This window comes from Taeniopygia guttata, chromosome 2 (assembly GCF_048771995.1).
Source record: "Taeniopygia guttata chromosome 2, bTaeGut7.mat, whole genome shotgun sequence".
NCBI classification, from domain to species: Eukaryota; Metazoa; Chordata; class Aves; order Passeriformes; family Estrildidae; genus Taeniopygia; species Taeniopygia guttata.
In genome coordinates, this window is record NC_133026.1 from 44,954,386 (window position 1) to 44,975,380 (window position 20,995).

The 20,995-nt window shown below is 33.9% G+C and overlaps 1 protein-coding gene across 5 annotated transcripts in view; it reads left to right on the forward strand.

The window, feature by feature from the left end:
• Positions 1 to 20,995, forward strand: part of ULK4 (unc-51 like kinase 4) — a 216,367-nt gene that overhangs the window by 67,480 nt on the left and 127,892 nt on the right. For all 5 annotated transcript variants that reach the window (XR_012054617.1, XM_002196898.6, XM_030265145.4 and 2 more), the window contains 5 exons: positions 735 to 786; positions 877 to 971; positions 9,282 to 9,333; positions 9,433 to 9,577; positions 14,574 to 14,666. Coding sequence is in view for 4 of the 5 variants with exons in the window: in XM_002196898.6 (XP_002196934.6) it covers positions 735 to 786; positions 877 to 971; positions 9,282 to 9,333; positions 9,433 to 9,577; positions 14,574 to 14,666 (437 nt within the window). In the remaining variant the exon portion in view is untranslated. The remainder of the gene's footprint in view (positions 1 to 734; positions 787 to 876; positions 972 to 9,281; positions 9,334 to 9,432; positions 9,578 to 14,573; positions 14,667 to 20,995) is intronic.

Below are 20,995 nucleotides of genomic sequence, written 5' to 3' on the forward strand. Positions count from 1 at the left end.
AAATACTACATTAGTAAAAAAGAGCATGCTACACATTCTGCTGAGAATTTTCCTTCCTTAGCAAGTCTTAATAACGTCTTTTGCATCCCAAATAAATAAACAGCTATGCATAGAAATGAAAGCAGAAGAACAGTGGGTCTAATTGCACAATATTTACTTAATTCAGATTATTAATATTTTATTGACTCTGTTCCTTAATATAATGACTAATTTAGGTGATTTTTAATAGAAAGTTATACGTACATTTTTGCATGTTTTCCTGAGTGTAACTGCATCCATAGCGTGTATATGCATGGAGATCAAAAAGATGGTACAATAACAGAAAATTGCATTTTCTAAATGGTCTTTGGTAATTTTAATGAGTTATTTTGAAATAGCCATGTCCAAGGTAGTTCAAAGTTTTATAAGAAATTATAGTTTTCTGTTAACAGTGAAGACATTTAATTACTGTCTATTTAGCTAAAATTATATAATTTCTGATACTTGTCAGAGCAGTAATTCTTAGTGTACTCGACATTCAAGGTTCCAAGAGCATTACAGAATTGCAAAATTATAACAGCTAGTTCATTGGTGCTTTCAGTTTTAGTTATGAAAGTTTATCCTAATGTAGGTGCAATAATATTTTGTATTTGAACAGTTTTAAAAATAATTTATTGTTGTAATTATTCAGTGATTATGCTTTTTAATTTTTTTTCCCCCAAAGTGTTTTAACATAAATGCTGCTTCTTTTGCAGGAGTTCATCAGATCAATAGATTCAGGAGAAACAATCTTGGATAGAGCAATAGGTGGGGTAACCTATGATATTGCAGTACTTTTAGACACAGATATTCTAACTATTGAATTTTATGAAGGAATATGATTACTTTTACCAACAGGGCAAGCTGCATCAGAAGAATTGATTAGGACTATTTTATTGACCTTTGGAGCAATAACAGAACATCCCAGCTTGCTGATAACCCATCGCTTGGCTGTAAGTCTGACAGAAATTTAAATAGTTGCAGGCTGATAGGCCTAACTCCATTTATAAATAGAAAATTTTGTAGATTTAGAAACAGTTGGTTTAAAATATATTGTGGTTCTGTTTGACAGGAAAAATACTTATTGTTTATAGAGACTTTTCAAAGAAGCAGCAAGACATTCAGTTTACTGTATTTAGTTGAGAAATTAGAGGGAGAATGAGAAGGATTTAGAGTTTAGAAATAGTAGTTCTTTATTCTGTGTTTCTTCAGCTTCAATGCAAATATGTTGCTATATATTAGTGAAACTATCATGACTATTTATGCTTTTTACATAAACATATGCTTTTAACAGCAACATGCTTGGAAACACCACCTCTCAGGATTGATCCCATTCTATCATATGAGGGGGATAGTAGATATCAGTACATAAAATATCATATCTACTGATGAGGTCATGAGTAGCAGTTATGGTGCTGGGGTTTTTCTGTTGTTTGTTTACTTGCTTTTTTATGCCGAACAGATTTCTTACCTAAATACCTAAAAATTTCATTAGAATTACCAAACATACTGTAAGCTTCTTACATCACTGAGTTTTGTTTTCTTTGAAGTTGTTGGTTAAAACATTCTACCATGAGCTAAGCTAGTTGAAGGCAGAACAATTAAGTTGTGAAATGGTTGTCAGCAAATCAGTAGGTGTCAATGGTAATCAATGTTTGACAAATCATCATAACCTGTACCAATGCATTTCTGTGCTTGAACTTTCACCAAAATACAATCCACCATATTCACTGATATGATATATATATATATATATATGATATATATATATATATATACAATCCACTCATATTCAATGAGGTGACCATTTGATTAAAATTGAATCTTATGTGTTTGTATTGGAATTAAGTTAAGGGCACGCACTCAATATAGCACTTAGATCAAGAAAGACATCAGCAAATAAATAAGACTGAGGGATGTTAGGGATTGTGCTAGATAAGTATGGGTGATCTTAGAAATCAAGTGTTTTTAGATCCTAATTGGCATGTATGTTAGTTGAGTGTTTAGATTATAAAGTCTCAATAAGTGAAAATAGTAAAATTAATCCAAAATATGAATTGAAATTTTGAAAAGTTTAATAGGATTTCTTTTCATGAATGCTCACAATTGTGATATTCAAGAAAATGATCCTTATGCAAAAAAATCTAACCAATTAGTAGTCAAAAGGGAGATAGTACTGTTCAATTTACTTTAATACGGCAACAATGTCTTAGAAATAAATGTTAAGTGTAGGTGAAGTATGAATGCCTTCTGATATCCCCCTATATGCCTGTCACCCTGCTTCTCCCTATATCTGTATCCTTCTAGAATCACCTCAGTTTAAAAAATAATAGCTTTACTTTTGTGAATTAGCAGTGTGTCTTATATTGACAGATATATGTACCATTTTTTATGGGGGTCCATCAGCATTGACTGAAATTGTGACACCTTGTGTCAGCACATGAAATAAAATCCCTCTACCTGTTTCAACTTTAATGGTCTTGGGATTTTCTCTGGAAGACACATTTCCTCTTTACAACTCTCTTCCCCTGTGGCCCTCCCCACATTTAGCAGAACTTTTTCCTGGAGCCAGGGAGTAACTATCCTAATCTCTGTTAAGTAACCCACGGCCCACAGTAGGCGATTTTGAAATATCTAGATTTCTGGGGAGCAGTTTACTTCAGTTCTTATATAGGAGGTTTTAGATGTTTATTTAAAATCCATCTGAACATATCAGTTGTATTGTTAGAGATAAAACTTTCTTCCTGACCAGAGATTGTCCAGTAATTCTGACACATACCACTTTTGTAGTTTCCCTGGTTTAGGTATAAAATTGTATCCTTGTCAATGAACAACAATGAACAGATTTTTTTCCTTTTTTCTTTTTTTCTTTTTTTCTTTTTTTTAAGAAAATCTATTACTTCATGCACTGATTTTCATAAGTAACAGTTCTTGCTAGTTTAAAAGAGCCCTCTTGACACTCAGCAAATAGTCATTCAGACATTAAATACAGTGGAGAAATTGACTTCCATTTTGTATGTTAAATTCAAGAAATTGTCCATTGTAATTAATAATCTCTAACCACATCTGCCACTAGTGGTGCAAACAGTAATTAGTTTAATACTATTTATGAAGTCTAGTGTGCTAATTATACTTGAATGTACAGCATACATTACTTTAGAGGAAAGTGGTACTTCATCTTCTATGATGCAGACAGACTATTTTTGGAATTGCTGTTGCTCAAGGGATATCTTCTAATTGCTGCTGGCTAAGCATGACTGGAATCTATGAATATAAATTCCAGCACACAGCAGAACGTTGTGCTTTTTTAAAATGTTGAAGCAAGACATGTTCAAGCTTCCAGATCAATATTTAAGTATTACAGTGGGTAATAGGACACTCTTTTACTGGAGAGAAATTGAAATCCTAGGCTGAGCTTGGAAGGATGAGCCTGGATTGCTCATTTAGGTCAAGATGTTTACAAGCAGGATTTTTGAGAGTGAGGCTACGTGAAGGCCAAAAACTTCTTGAGAGGATGCAATTTTTTTTCTTCTCTTACTGTGACATTGCTTTCAAGTCTCTAATCATAAATTAAATGCATTTCTAATAATTTAATAATAATTTAATAAAAAGTGGGGCTGTATTGAGCAAGCAAAACCAGAAAGTTTTTCATTTGAGTTCTGTTTTTAGTTTAACTAAAATGGAAATTGTTTAAACTAATGGGAATTTAAGAGCAACATCTCAGTTTCATTCCCACTTTGAGAAGAATTACTTGTTCTGGGTTTTAGTTAATGTTTGATTCACTTTTGTATTCGTACTTGTAACAAAGAAAATAAAATAAATTGTGGGGTTTTGTAGTTAAATTTCTGATGGGCATCAACCTGAAGTCAATAATTGAGGAGATTAATTTCTGTGGAGACTGACTGTATTAGATATTGCAAAGTGTGATAAAGTCAATGGAAGTTAATTGACAGTGCTTAAATGAAAACCAGCAGTTAGCAGTAATTTCATTTTGCATGCAGATGTGTGCATTTCTACAAGATGTAAAGAATAGCAGTAAGTCTGACTTGGTAAAATTTTACAAAATCAGATTTTCAGGTATATAAATATGATGCTGAAGATCATTAAGAAGAGTCTGTATAAACTGGAGTGAAATATTAACTGCAGTTTCTTAAACTGTTATGAATCCAACTACTTGTTTCTTCCAACTACCTAAAATGTGAACATTATCTGAATTACTAAATTCAGATACTAAGTGTTGTAATAATATTGATTTTCCAATTTTGGTTAAGATTTAGATAGCATTAACTGGAAGAATTCATGCTGACTGTATAATTTGCATCTTTCTATTTTGTGTTAAGTATGTTTATTTGCCTGAAAAGAGGACATATGCAAATTCAGAGTACTTAAAACAGTGAAGAAGCTCATGATGGCAGACGATTCCTGTGGGACTCCTTTCTATACTCCAACTAGCTTCGAAAAATTATCTGTATACTGCACATACAATCCTCTACCCAAAACATTAAAGTTGTTCTCTGGTTAAGGCCAAAGTTATCAGCAGTGATTCTCTTCCTCAAGGTTTTAAAACTTACTTTTAAAAATCAGACTAAAATGAAAGCATCTAGAACATGATGAGTTGCTTGATGGAAAGTCAAGGGAAAAGTCATATGACAGGGAAACCTACTGTTTGACAATATGAAAGTTATTAATTTCAAAAAAGATGACAACACAAGGGCTAGAAACTTCTGCAAGTGAGTGCTTTTTTCTTGATTCAGCATCAGTGTTCTTCATCCACAGGCTATTCTAACCACTGACATCTTAATTTTGTCAGTGTAGGATGTGACTATATGAACACATTCTAGAGAGTTTTTTCAATCACATTCCCTTTTCAAGTAGATTAAAATACTACACTGCATGTGGCTTTCTGTCTATTAAGCTAATCCAGATGACATGACAGTTATTCATGAAACCTGTTCTCTACTAATTGACATATTGAGTCAGTCAATCAGTGTTGTCTCTTCCCAGAAGTAAGAAAAAAGCCAAATCCTCAATGAAGATTTTGAAGACTTTTAAATAAAAATTACAGAAATGTCATTTTTCTTCCCAACCCATTCTAACACACATTATGTTATTTTTTCTATTACATTCTGAGAGATTACTGATGATAAAAAACACTGAGGATTGTGGTTTGCTTTGAGCAAATGCTTTGAGAAGTTTGAAGGCAGGAAGAAAGATGATTGTAGGTTGGAGCATATCTCTTATGAGGAAAGGCTGAGAGAGTTGGACCTGTTTAGCCTGTAGAAGACAATTGAGAGGGAACCTCATTAATGAATATAAATATCTGAAGTGGGGTATGTCAAGAGGATGGAGCCAGGCTCTTCTCAGTAATGCTCATACCTCACTAGTCAAGTTTTCTTTGCAGAAATTATTCAACATTATGGAGACATATGTTCTGGTTCTGGATAGAATACTTGTATTTCCAAAAAGGTTTTGAAAAAGTCATGCACCAAAGACTTCAAATTCATTAGTAGCCCTTCCCTCTTACCCACAGGCTAATCAACTTCTAACTAGTTAAAACTTACTAAGTGGAGAATAGAGATCAGTTTTTAAAAAATTAGGTATTATAAGAGTGGTGTCTTACAAAGGTTTTTTGCAAAATGTGCTGCTAATCCAGAAAAGGAAATGAATAGGGAGATGACGGAACTGGCTGATGACACTAAATTATTCACAGTAGTGAAAATTAAAACTGACAGAGAAGTTGCAGAAGGTTTTTAGATTTGAGTGAAAGGAAAATGATGACATGCAATTCAATACTCATAAATGACAAGTAATTTCTACTGTACATATGCAGTGTCCAACTCTAAACTACTTGTAACTTCTGGAAGTCTTTTGGCATTATTTTTCTATGGAAATGATAGCTTTATGCTAAGCAGTAAAGAGAAAGACAGGTAGATTACTAGAAATTACTAGTAAAGGATCAGACAAAAAAAGCAGAAAACATTGTGCCATGGTGCACTCAGCTCTGAAATACTGAATGCAGTTGTGGTCATTCAGTCTCAAAGGAAATGAAGTCTATCAAGCAAAAGTACAGCTCGATGATGCAAGGAGGGTCTGAGTAGAAAAGAACTTCATATTGGAAACAAAATACTCTATAGTGTCTGACATGAATGGCATGGGAAAGATGAATTGGAAATAATCATTCATGCTTTATGTAAAGTAAGAATATATGGGTATCAAGTTAGCTGCTTTAAAATAAGCAAGGATGTCTTCATAAGGCATAATTGAAGTGTAAGATGCAGTGCTGTAAGTATTGCACATGCTAAAAGTATAAATATATTTAAGATAAGATGGGAAAAATATATGGGAGAAAAGGCTAAATGCAAAAATACAGATACAACATTAGCTTAAAGAAGTTTCTTAATTCAAGAGGTACTTTTATAAAAACTATGTGTGTGTTTTATGCTTGGTCTGTTTCTCATACTCTTCTTCTACTCCATTCCAGCTGTCAGAAACAGGATTACCAGGTTTGAGCTATGGTTTTTTTTGGTCCTGTACATATATATTATAGCTGGGAGATGTGAATGTAGTGTATATGGAATCTTTAAGAATTTCACTGCTGTTTTAGGTAGGTAACAGCACAGTTATGGCAGCACAGCCTTAGTATGCCATCATTGCAGAATTATGCAGTGGTGACTTGGTGCAGCTAGGGATGATCATGAACTGAGTATCAGACTATTTAAAAGGTGTTAGGAACTCATCTAGAGCTATAACCATGTTCAACCTTAAAGAAGAATAAAGAAGAATAATTTTCTTTTTTTGTTAAGCAATCTTAGTGATAGAGAATGAGACAAAAAAAACTGTATCTGATTTATCTTCATGCATATATGAAGATGTGATTCCACAGAGATATCAGCAGCCATTCAAAAGAGGAAGAAATAAATCCTTATTTGAATATTCTTCTATTTATTTCAGTGCCAAAATACTAGTACCATTCTTCTCTATACATAAATGACAGACACATTTGCAATTTACTGGTGAATTTGTTAAAAATATTTTATGTACTGTTGCACTTCAGTTTATTTCACCATAATAATCACGTGCAAAGTTTGTATCTCGTTTACAAGTTTATTTGCACATTAGTGAAAAACTGATCCAAATGGCATGGAGAGAAGATTAGGGTTGTAGAGTTAGAAGTATCTAATTTAAGGTTCATATAAAACCTTCAGCATATGCATTCTGATATGCTTTTGCATAACAAAATAATTTTCCATAGGAGTAGTGCTTCATTTAGTTGATCTCCCCACCACCCTGAACTGACATGAGGCAAACACCTTCTATGGAGAACTCCTTTCTAAACAGTTTGTTTACTAAAACTGAGGTTTGTGTTAAAAAGAGTTCAGGATAAGCTACTACAGTCATTTAGGACCTAAAGAATCTTGTGTACCATAACAGTTGAAAATATATTTATCTTAGAAAAGACTTATGACTGGTTTAACTACATTCACTAATGTGTAAAAACTACTGTTAATGCTAGATTAAAGTGAAAGAAGATGATAAGTTCTAGAAATTGAAATTGCATTGTACTGTTGTATACTGTCGTCTTAATCAGTGTAAGTTTGAGTCAATGCTCCTGCTGTTGAGTGATTCATTGTATCCAGGGACTCTAGGTTGGTTCAGATAATCGAGAGCTGCTTCTTTTGCTCTTTTCTGTTTCACACTTTTAATTTACCACTTGCATGTGCTTCCTCATTTGAGAAACTTTGCAGTAGTTGAAATGGTTTCTTTGACTGAAAGATCTCAAGTCCAGACAATTTTTCCTACCTCAGTGGTATGTTATAGCTGGTACATTATCATTTGTAGAACAGCTTAGAAACCTGCACAAATGGAGTTGTTGGAATGCAGTGCTGTTTTATTATTTAACCAAAAAGACAATGAAATCTTTCAAAATTATGAAATGTTACAAAATTCACTGCATCTAGATGTATAACTTTATCTATATATGTGTATAACATTATCTATAAAGGCTATTTGTACTTGCAAGAGTAGTTTGGCTTCCATACCTCAAGCAGAATCCTTTTACTTCTTTTATTGGAAGTCTGTAACAAAAGCATTTTGTAGTAGTTTTTTCAGATATGAAAAAAGCTAAGGTAAATTAGTTTCTTAATGTCAGAGATTGATTTAACAGAGTCCACCAGCCAGCAGTGAAATAGTTGCTAACTGCAGTTATTGCTGGCTAGAGGCTAACTTCAGTTAGTGATTCTTTTCATACATACTTTCAACTTCTATAGATGTTTCTTATTAGTAGCCGCATGTATCTAAGGAAGTTTTATCTTCTCATATTAATTACTGAAACAAAATAGATGGGAGATTGTAACGCAGTCTTGTTATGCCAAATCCTGTCCGCGATGCAGTGAGAATCTACACAGCAATTTTCTTTGTATAAGTAAGTCCTTGGACAAGGTGTGCATCCATGATACATGCTTAAAAATTGCAGGGCTGTCCATCCATCTTCCCAAAACCCAAGCATGACATGTCTAAATAAATTTTATTTTAACAGTGATTTAAAAATTAGAAACTCTCTTACAAAGAATAATAATAATACACTATTTTTGTAATTGAGCCATAGCCTAGTTTATCATCACTTGATTTCAAATGGAGCTAAGCTGGCTAGTCCTGTGACAGATGATAGATTTGTAACAATACCCTCATGGACAATAAAAAGTTGACTGGATTATAGTTTCATAGTGCAAGTCTTTAGGAATGTAAATTTACATTTTAGTGGAGGACTGTTTATTACCAGAAGGGAAGAAGTTAAAGTATTTTCAAGACTCCATATTAAGCTTAGGGATATTTCCTTAGAGGTAATACATCTTTTCTGATGTATTTTAATTCTATGCCATTCTGTTTTTCATCTGAACTCTATTCAATGATTAGTTTATGGATTAAAGCATGAGGATTAGACACTCTAATACTTTTTTTTCTTAATATCTTACATCTGCACTGAATTCTGTACTTTAAATTAAAAGTCCCTGTCACTGAATTATACCAAGGTTACTGTTTTTCTCTGTATAAAAGTACATTAATCTCTGTAATTTTGTGGCAGTTTACTAGAGAAAAATTAACTTGGTGGCTTTATAAGACTGATTATGGCTGAATTTCCATGGCTATGCAACTCTTTTTTTAAGGACTCTAGCAGCAAAATAAACACAGATGATAGTGTATCTCTGTTCTATCTTCTTCCTCTGTAAATGATCTAAGCCACATCTTTCTAAATTCTGTTTTAGGTTGAAGACTCTATCATCCCACCACTTGTTTCTTTGGTCCACAGTCAGAATGGTAAGTATACAGACACATCAGCTACAGTTTCCATGAATTCCACACTTTGTTTTAATTATATTTCAGTGTGGTCACATTCTTGGCACCTTTATTTTCAAGTGGAATGGAGACTCTTCAGCTTGCAGTTGCTCTCAGAAACCACATCAGTGCTTTTAAGCCACAAAGTCATGGGTGAGGAGAAAGGGGAGAGCCTCAACTCAAACAACAAGCTTCTGTCTCTCATTAGAGATTTACTGCTGCCTCAGTAAGTATAATATTGCTCCTGTAATGGGGAATAACTTGATATGCAAACCACTTTGACAGTGTATTTGTTTTAGCCATCCTTTCTATGTTTAAATGACAAAATCAAAAGGGGAATGGCAATTAACTGCTGCCAGAGTTCTTTCCCTAAAATCTCCTCCTAGGTTTATTTAGTATTTTTTCATATGTAACACAACCACAACTTCTGTGTGACACTCATTTATGATACTGTGCCTCTGGCTACTTTTGGAGCAAAACAGGATTCCCTCTAGCTTCTGGGCTGTGATTAAAATACTTCTCTTTGTTCTTCTAATAAAGTCAGAACATTCTTACTACATATTTTTTGTCTATTTTGGATATTGTACCTTTATTTAAGATGTTCTGAAAGCATATGGAATGGCATACAACTTTTTTTGAAGGAACAGTACACCATGGATTAATCCTTTATGGTCCACCCAGAAGTTCTTGCCTCTAAATTGCTGTCCTTTCTTGCTGCCCCAAGCAGCATAAAAACCCTACAGCAGAGTAGATGAAACTACAGCCTGTAGGCCAGATGTGGCCTGGAACTTCATTTACATGCTTTATGGTCAAATGAGGCCTCTCATTTTATGCTGACTTGAAGGTGAGCATAAAGAGGGCTCTCTGTTATGCACATGTTCACTGTGAGCTGGTAACGTGTGAGTAGAGGGAAGGAACACAAGACAAGTACGGTAGTGATGAGTCATCAGTTGTATTTTACATTATTCTAACAATTCTGCACTGTATTTTCCTCAGTGTATGTGGTCCTCAAGAGTTTATAATGGTCAATACTTAGCCCTAAGTGAGAAAATTGTTTGCCACCCCTACATTAAATAAGTGGAAAAAGGCTAAGGGAATGAATGAATGCTGGATTATGAGCAGAAACTCAGAGTCTTTTCCAAATATTAGACTTTCTCTGCTAATTGTTCTCACAATTTGTGGACCAAAGTTTTATCCATGTAAGGTGTTTAGACTTTTCTTTCTGACAGAGAATTGGATGGAAATCCTTCAGTGCTGTAGAGAAACTTACTTCAACACCTTTCTTCAAAATTTTTTCCTCTGGCAAATATAGAATGTATCAGTACAAATTAAAATGGCAACTGGAAATAGTATTTTTAAAATAGAGTATATGCATTATTAAAGGCTGTCAGATACTTTTCTTCAGATAGGGGAAGAGACCTGAAGTCAAAGGAGAAGGAGTTCTGTGCTTGCTCTGAAGCTTGGCCTTTGTAGACACGTCCATCTTATACAATGTTTTGCATTGACCGGGGGATGTGTGCTTGGAGGGATGTGTCAGGCTAATTACAAACTAGAAGGAAAGCAGCCAATAGACTTTTGTATCCAAGTTTTCTGTCTCAATTGAGTGGAAGGGCTTTTTTCCCTGAGGCTAAATATGATCCTATTTTGGGGACTTTAGTTGTGTCATCTTAGCGTGTGCTGTGTGGCAGATATATGAAAAAGGGTCTTACAGCAACTCAGAATCTTGAATCCAGGGTTTAAGTAATTCCTGCATCAGTTTCCCCATCTCATTAGAGATGAGAAGTAGGGGTTCTGAGAGTCAGCGTAATCTACTTGTGAAGATAGTGTAAAGTTCTATCCCAAGAAATATAGGTTATTTGAAAACTTGAAATCTCTTGAAACCGACATAGAACATTGGAGGCTGAAGAGCTTTTTGCTGATACTGTTTAGTCTTTCTGTTGCTGGGTAAGGGATGGGAAAGAATCTGACTCAGCTGGGGGACAGTCAAAAGAGGACAGGTATGTGATGGTCATTTGTTCATGGGCAGCCTGTGGAGGAAAGCAGATATTTCCACCCCTTTTAAATCTACTGAGAAGCTGTTGTCTATAAAAGGGAGTGACATCTGGTTTTAATATGGGATGTTCTTTTTAGGGAAGATTGTAATCTTAATTTGTGTGTATATTTTATTCCTGTAAATATACTTCTCAAATTAATTCATTTAAATGTAAAACTGACCCTTGAAATAGAATGTGGGTCACTATGCATGAAATATAAGTAGACTTCATTTTGAGATAAATGCAGGAGTGCAGTGATTACTGCTTTTTTCTCAACTTCTTCATCATCAATAAAATGATAATTCGGTTAAATATTTGTGCATTTATAGATCACAGTGTTAGCTTCCTCATGCAGTTTTGATTGAATGGAATGAAATAGTGTCATTAAATTTCAGTTCATTGAAAGATTATTTTCCTGAATGTTTCATAAGCAAAATAAAACCTGCAGCTATAGACAGTGAATAGATGGCAAATGCTTTATATCCAGATTTTTTTAAATCAAAAATTGAAATATCAGCTCTATTTCATTTTCACTTCTAATATTCCTACTTATCTGTCATTAAAAATTGAGCCACAAACGGCAAAAAGAGAGAATTGTGTAAATAAAGTTATATTTCATTTGAAGGTTTGTGTAGCTTATTCTCAGTAGACTACCAAGCCAGTTCTACAAGTATGAAATCCAGGATATTTGACATAATATTCTTTTATTAAGAGCTTAAGAGAGTCTACATCCCTAAATCTTTAGTTCTTTTTGTCAAGGTTGCTTATAGAAAAGATTGACAAAATAACTTCTTACAGTGAAGTACCTGAAGTTCACAAAACCCTTAAAAATGCCCTCTACAGCTACTGTTACTAAACTGTTCTGTATTAAGTGGCAGTGAAATAATTTGATGACTTATTCATTTAAGAAAGTATCTCAAGCATGGCATATTTTCCCTTCTGAGAAGATTCATATATTCATAGCTTCTAATGGCCTTTATTTAGTCAATGTGTTTATATTAATTGCTAAGACATTGGCTCTAGTTATCTGCGTTTTCTCATGTGCAGATGGATCACTGCACCTTCCCTTAGAAATGTCCTTTCCTAGTATTGTCTTGGGGGAGGGGAGAAGAGAGTTTCAAGGAAAATGAAATGAAGTGAGGCTTTTTTATTGAACCTCAAGAAATTAGGATGCTAAGTGTGCTAAGCAATAACACTGTCTCTCAAGTGTAATACATAGAAGGCTTAAAACTGTTAAGGTGAACCCTGTTTAGGGATCATATTGATGTGTTTATATAAACAAGTATATTGCCAAGTGGCAGATTTTTAAGCTAGCATGGCTGATTAATTTGTTACTGCTGTTAGGAATTGCAGTTTTGGAAATTTAAATCCAGGTCTTATGCAGTGAAGGATGACTTTTGGCATCTGAGTCACCTGATAGCATCTTTGATTGCCTCAGAAGATTTAGTTATGGACTCTGAAAAAAAATAAAATTACAAGTCCCATTATGTTTTGTAGGAATATATATTGCTCATATTTAGGGCTCTTGGAATTAGTGTCTACATATATATTACAGTCTTTTCTTCTTTTATTAAGAGACTTTTTATTGACCAGTGAGAAATTGTTTTCTTTGGGGAACTGGAATCTGTTCTTCGTAAAAGAGAGAGTTTAATCACTAAAGACCTGAAGACCTGACTTCTAACTGGTAATTCTGAAGATACTCTTATCTTCAGAATTATCAGTTGCAATCCTGCAGTGGCACACTGAAGTATGTAGTAGCCATGACGCATTGTCCCTAGGGTGTGTGCTTGTGTAGGAGTGTTAGCCCTTGTGAGGGAACTCCCACAGTCTACATCAAGACTGCGTGACTGGTGTGCTTGTCCCTCCTCAAGCAAACATCTCCCTCTGGATTTCCTTCCTGCACATGTTAGAGTGCTAAGGTGTGGTGCCTACAGAGCAGGGAAGAGCTAACAGATAGTAGGTATATGCTAGCATGAAGGTGGTGGGAAGTGATTCAGATTCCTCTGTTCAGACAGCACTAGGGGTCTCAAGATGTGAAGTAAAATCATTCGTTCTTGATTTATTCTTCATGGGGGTTTTTTTGGGTTTTTTTTTGTTTGTTTGTTTTTTTTTTGTTTTTTTTTTTTGCAAATTAAGTGATTTACACTTCCTGTTCTATTACTTCCACATATTTGGAGTAGGACTTTGGAGTAGTTGAAATCAAAGACTGTGTTTTGACATAGCTGAGTCTGGTTTTCTATGCTTGCATCTTTCTCACTTCCATCATTGTATCCTACTGCCATTCACATACATTTTTGTTTAAATACAGTAAAATTAGCCACATGTGTTGGGTGGGCATCACTAGAATGCTAGTAGCAACAGCCAAGTCCATTTTGTTTTTCAACAGGCTGTTTTCCCTTACCAGGGTTTCCATGAGGTGATACTTGGAAATGTTTCAAAGAGGTTTTTCTTGGGTTTTTTTTCTGACACAGCTCTCAATAAACATTGTTTTGGAGTACTTCTATATTCTTCTGGTCTGTATGACTTAGAGAATGAAGTATGCTGCAGTGAAAGCAATATTTTTTGAAATTTGAGATAAAATATAAACCTCAATCTGTGTTTTTCTCAATTTTGATAAAAATAACTGTATACAAAATATTGAGCTTAATTATATATGATATGGTTGATAATCTTCTTAAGCACTTAATAAATCTTCTACCTGATATTTTGAGGCTCATTTACTACTTGTCACTTGAAGAATAGATTTTTTTATGTATAAAATAATATAGATAAATGAATAAGTCTTGCGCATGTACGCAAGGTGACTCTTTTATAAATATATTTTACTATAATTTATAGTTATAAAGCATGCATATTTTATATCTATAACCTGCACATCTATATATGTACATATATATATGTATATATATACACACAAACATGCACAGAAGCATGTGTATACATATTTTATAATTGTGTTTCTCTCTCTAAAAATGTATTCTCTTATTAATTCTGCTTTTAGATTTAATCTGATGCTGGTTTTAAAATACTGTTTCTAAGTGAGTCTTGTTTGTTGCTTTGTACAATTTGAAACAGCCTTGTATTTCCTTTGTAGTTACAAAGTTTGGAAATGGGAAATGATGAATTTTTATTATCAGTTTTTGGTGTATATCTCTTGATTTTTTTCGCCCCACTCACCTTGCCTTTCAGGTATGAGCACATTCTGCTGTCTCCAGACCCGGTACCAATGCATGCTCTGAAACTGCTGGTGGCCCTGACTGAGCACAGCCCTGCTTCTGTGAGGTAATACAACTACATGTTCTCTGTTGTTCTCGGTTCCTTCTGTTTCAATTTCTCCTTTCCTATTAGGGATCAGCAATAACAGATCACACTATTGTACTTCTGTGACTAGCACTATGATTTAGAAAAATCATTTGAGAGTGTTTGTTATAGAACACATCTTATATCTTTTGTGTGAATTTTTTTATGATCCTGGTTATTTTAGTCTGGATTTAGCCAATGAAACACTAGAGACAAAATCTGAAGAATTTTAACATTAAAATTATTTTTAAAAATGTAAAAAAAACCCAAACTAAACATAAAACATTATCAAAATTGTTGTTCAACTAAACATATTTGTGACTACGACAAAGGTGGTGTGTTTGTTAAATGTTTACACCAGTCAATTCACTTGAAAATGGGTCAATTCTCCTACAAATATATCTACCCTTAAAGTTCCTAAATACAAATTTTAATTTTTGGTATAGGTAGACTCAGTATCTTTAGAAGTATCTTAATATCTCTTCCTTCTTGTTCCAAAATTTAGACTGTGATGGAGAGAAAAAAAAACTCAACTGTGTCATAAAACTTAAAGTAATAAGGAAGGATCTCTCTGTCTTCCTGGATATGCCCAAAAAATGTGGTTATTCTTTTTATTGGCCATTGTCTATTTTTGATGTCTGATAGTGTTATGGCTCAGAGGTTGCTGAGTATTGTTCTGTCTTGCTTTGATTGATTGAAATGAGCACAAGGAAAAAAAAAAACAAACAAGGAAATTTAATTTGCTTTCCCACTTTTTATTATAAAAGATGAAACATCCTCTTTTAATCTTTTATGATACTACTGGGAATGGTGCTTTAATATACTAGTAGACTACAAATTAACTAAGAAATAGGGAGGCTTGAGATTTTAAATGTTTTGAATTGTATAAAACAGTTTTCATTGTAAAGAAGCTGTTTATGCTACTGTAGGATTTTATGTATTCTAAAAACAAGTACAACAGCTTTTCATTTTTAGATTTAACCCACAGATATTCTAGTACTTTAAGAGTTATGAAGAATACTTCTGTAACCAGAATGCTGGTTATATTAGCAGCACATTTCCTCTCCCTACTGAATTTGCTTGATTTGAGAAATCATATGTATTTGCCATTATATATGGCACAATCTACCACTGTAGGTAGATTGTGGATGCACACTCATCCTCATAGTCATCTGGCATCACACAGGAATTTTTTTCTTAATATATTAAAGAGCAGCTGTGGATATTCAATGAACTATTAATAATTTGAAATACCAGTATGTCCAGCACTCTTATTTAAGAACTGGCTATCAGATTCCAGATTCTAACCCATCTGTAATTGTTATGTTTCCTCAAATACTTTGCAGGTCCTCTTTTACTTTCACTAAATCATTTGTTTGGCTGGGTTTCTAAAGGAGCACAGTTTAGGCAATTCCCTTAGTCTGTCTTTTTCCTTATTCTTTGGCTTCCAAATAAATTTTACAGGAAGTAGCCAATGCTTCAAAAGCACAAGAGAAGTAAATAATATATTCATATTCATACAAATGGCTGGTGAACAAAATGGAAACTAGGTCTGTGCTATAGTGAACACTATATCACAATTGGTTCTGTTTTGGTTCAATGAGTAATTAATCAGTATTCATGAAGCTCAAATTTACTCAAGACATATGCTTTCTTTTGCTCCTTTAATTAGACAGATGGAAAGTATCTGCAAAAATTGTGATTGGGAGTAAATAAATAACACTGGACACAAATCCTGTGAGATTTCATTTGTTCTTGGTGGAAAAACTCTACTGCATTGTAGTCCTGATGAGAATGATGTGAATCTCTGCATTGAGTCTCTGTGGCTTCTTCAAGCTTACATTTTATCCACAATGCCTGGTTTTCAAGGATGGATGCTTTCTCCTGCAATTTTAAATGAATGAAAGTGGTAGTAGCAAAAAGATTGAAAAATGACAAATTGTTAAATTAGTATTTACCTTGCTGTTGCAATATCTTTTGAAAATAGTTATTAATAATATTATTTTGAAGTACAGAGTGAATTGGGAGTAGGATAAGGGCTAGTTTGTTCCATGTTTGTTTCATGTGATAGCTTGTTCTCAGACATGTTCACCTAACAAATTCTCACTTTCTTGCTCTCTCTTTATTAATTCTACAAATTTTCTTGCATCTCACTCTTCTTACCATCAGCTCAGGATTTACCTGTGTGCTTCCTGACAGAGGCATCTGCATTTGAACAGTTCTTATTTTAGCACTTGAAAGGAGACAGATGCACTCCTGTTTTGGTTTTTTTTTGTTTTGGGGTTTTTTGTTTTTTTTTTTTTGTTTCCTTTTTTTCACAGCTGATACTGTAAATTAGCTAAATTGTGATATCAGAGGAAAGACATTTCATCTTCTTCCTACTATTTTTGGACATTTCTGTTTTCTATTGCAGGTTGTTATATATAGCCTAAACACAGATATTCAAATACAGTTATGTTTTTCATGTTTTATAAGCTTATGATAAAATACTGTAGTTACAATACGTGCTTTGAATTCCTTTAACTAGCATTTTACAAGAATGCAAAAAATTATTTGTACTCTTTGCCATTGCTCCTCTGTTGAGGTAATTTTTAGCATTCTCTGTTGTGGGAGCTCTTCCATTCCATTGCTTTTCAATTTAGCAGTGAAAAACTCTAGTGATATCCCATTAGTGTGTTGCAGAATTAGATCTCTCACCAACATAAGTTCTCTCTTATATAAAATGGTAGCTGTAAAAGACCCCAGCTTTAATGTGTTTTTGTGGACACTTTTAATTATTTGGACATCTGATCATTTGAGCATCCACAGGAAGAAAATCCAGTTTCAGAAAAGGATGAGTGTTTTCTTGTCTGTTTTGACGCCTTTTACATCACACAATTGCTGTCTGATACAACCTCACTTAGAATTTTTTACTAAGAAAATAGTAGATATTGGAAGAGTGAGCTTTGAACCAAATTTTTCCATCAGTTGCCTGTTTTATACTTGGCTCAAAGCAAATAGTCTGACTTTAAACCTTCTAGTAATATTCTGTTGTGGCTCTCCTACAAACCTATTACCTTGTTTACTTCAAGAATTTTTAGTGGTTTGTGACAAGAAAAACTGTGAACATTAAAGCCACTGTGAGAATTAATAGCAGAGTTCATATTTAGCTATAGCAAGACTGCTGATTTCAAAAGAAATCACTAATTTTAAGGATAGTTCAGGAAAGTTAATCTTCAGTGAATGATTTATTTCTGGACTACTGTAAATTTGCATTCATTTTTTCCCCCTTTGCATTTATTGCTCTTGGTGAATTGTACGTGTGTAAAGACTTTTTGGAGGAATAGAACTTCTCACAGTGGGAGCAAATGTCTGCAACAGTCTGAGGTGAGATTTAACTATGCAAAATCTGCATTCAGAAAGAACAGTATCATGGGTAGTTTTTCCTTTTGTGTGTGTTTGCCAAATTAATGTATAGGTTATATGCATGGTAGGAAGTCAGACATAATCTATAACGGGTTAGGGGATTTTCTGGTTCCTGTTTTGAGTCTTTTATGCTCTTTGCTGTGGTCTGTAATGATCAGATTGCTAGGTTTTTTCCTAGCAGTGAGGTTTTTTTTTAATTTCTTAGTCTCTCTTAAAAAACTAAGAATTTTTTTAGGTATGATATACCTAAACCTATATGATATACCAGTTCACTGCTCTAAAATGTTTTGACTGTTGTAATAGAATCTATACTGTGCCACTCCAGGCAACTTACACTGGATCATGATTCTTAAGCTGCCTTTTTGCCTTACAAAGAACCTTACGAAATGTAGCTGTGTGCTCTCTTAAGCAGCTACTTGGCCTATCTTGAGTCAGAAACTCATAGCATCTGGTGACATTTATATATCTGAAAACTAAACCTTCTAAAGTATGGAGTCTGAATTTTATGGCTTGCTAAAATAGACAATTTTGGTTTCAAGGAAGAGAGACAGTAAAGGTAGTAGAATAGAAGTGGAGGGAATATCAGATATTGCATCAGATAATGATCATGGAAGTGGGACACATTCCAGTATTCTATTAAGGGTATTTCCTGAGGGAGAAACACCTAACTAAAAACTAATAGTAAGGCACCCTTCTTAGATATATGATGAAGCACAGGGGACCAAATTAAGTAACCTTTCTCACCTCCTGTCCTTAAAAATAAATCTTCCAGACAAACATTATGCTGCATTAAAGAAGATGAAAAGTCATTAGAAACCAAAACAGGAAGCTGCTGAAGAGCAACAACAAAAAAATCTGCTGCTTCTAAATGCCATAGATCTAGTACCTGTGAAGATGATAGATGGATCAGCCTCATACATTGTAGCATATTGTCCTGATTAATTAAAGTGATTGTCATAGTGTCTTTGGAACCATCCAAGAATTGTCCAAATTTCAAACTTCGTTTTTGTTACTCTTTGTACCTGTGCATTGTCGGTTAAAGACCATTAAAGACACTTTTTAGGGTTGGTGTTAGGAATAAGTTGATCGTCTTTTCATACACTATTGTAATCTACATCAGTGTTTAGTTGCATTTCACTATATTCTGAAATGGTCTAAATTCTTACCCTTGATTTCAAAAAACAAACAGTAAAAAAACCCAAACAAACCCCAATTAAAACCCACACTTTTTAGAGTTCAATGTTTTTAATCATTTGTTGGTGTTGTGCATGGATTGTCTTTGAACCTGATGTAGTTTCTTTGCCATTATACTAGAGGTCTAGTGCTTTAGAGCTTTCCTTGATTAATATGGGCTCATGTTAATTGCTTTAAAATACTTTGTTCTTCTCATTAGTCATTTTAATTTCCTAGTTTAGGGTTGAAATGCTCACTTGAAAAAGTAGATCTATTTCCTTCTATATTACTTCTCTGGTTTTATGTGTTGTTTTACTTTCTATAATGAAAATGAATAAAATAAAATGGAGTTGTTCTGATAACAGGTAAGCCTTAGGGCCTAGACCAGCTGAACTGAGCAGTAGAACTACATGTTAGAGGTGTACAACATTAGTGAGAAAATCACGATCCAGATGGATTGAGAGAGATTGCCAGAAGATTAAACTGTTTTATTAGAACTTTAGGGAATGTTTATGTAGATTTAGAACCCGATTTTGGTTTTGATTATGCTAGTTTCACGTCTATGGAAATTGAGTTGTAAAAACCCAGATTTTTCTTGTAGAGAAGTAGTGCTAATATAAAACAGCAGAGAATTTTTATGATCTTGCTGTTTCTATTGTTTGGTGTAATGTTTGCATATATGCTGCTTTCTTGAAAAACATCAGGCAGGAAGTCTTGCCCAGAAACAGACTCTTGAAATGTTAAGTTTTGTGTCAGCTAATAACACTGTTGTCAAGCCGCACATCATTGTAATTCATATCAAAGGCAGTGGTCAGAGTTCATTATTGCAAGGGAGTTCTCATAGTTTAGTCATGTACAGACTGTAATACTAATCACCATTTTTAATGTAAAACACAACTCCTTAATGTTACATTTTATAAAAGCTCCCCTTTAGTAAAGAAATAAGCTATTAACCTTAAACCTGTAATTTTGTTTCCTTTTTTGTGTTGCTGATCAATTACTAAATGCCTAACTTGTAGAAACGTGAGAGAAATATTTGATGTTACTGTTAAGTGAATTTTTGAAAAGACTCATGTTGGAAGGTTCAAATGATGTAAAGCATTAAAAAGGAGCAAAATACCATTAATTCATGAGTTTTTTTACTTTCAATAGTGAATTTTTTGTTTTGTAACTATAAGTACCAAATGAGGAAGAGTCAGCTGGTTGGGTTGATACAGCCGGAGCTGCAGACTTGAGTGAATTCAGTTCTGCCACGAATCGTCTGTTCAGCATGAAACAAATCTAAACCACTGTCCAGTCCAGTCTCTTGTGTTCAATAGTAGATGCCCAGAGAAGACTACAGGAAGGAATCAAGGGTGTGGGAATATGTTCTGGAGGCATTCTCAGCCACCTCTGAGGGTTTTTTTCAGAACCTGTGTAAGATGATGTTGTGTTCTGTAGATGGTAGCTATTGAGGAGTAATCTTCATTTCATTTATGTGGACTGAAAGAAATATTTCACAAATTACTTTCAGCATAAATAGTTATTCTATAACATAACCACATGTATATAAAGATTTATCATCTTCAGTTATTTTCTTTGTATTTCTTTGTCTGATCTGATCACTTGCCATTTAATTTTATGCCATCATCTTACAGTTAAGAAGAAGCACACTGCTTCATAAATTTCTGGAATATTTTCTCCTTTAGCAGCCTTTGCAATGTGAACAGTCATGCCTATTTTTTAAGAGCCCT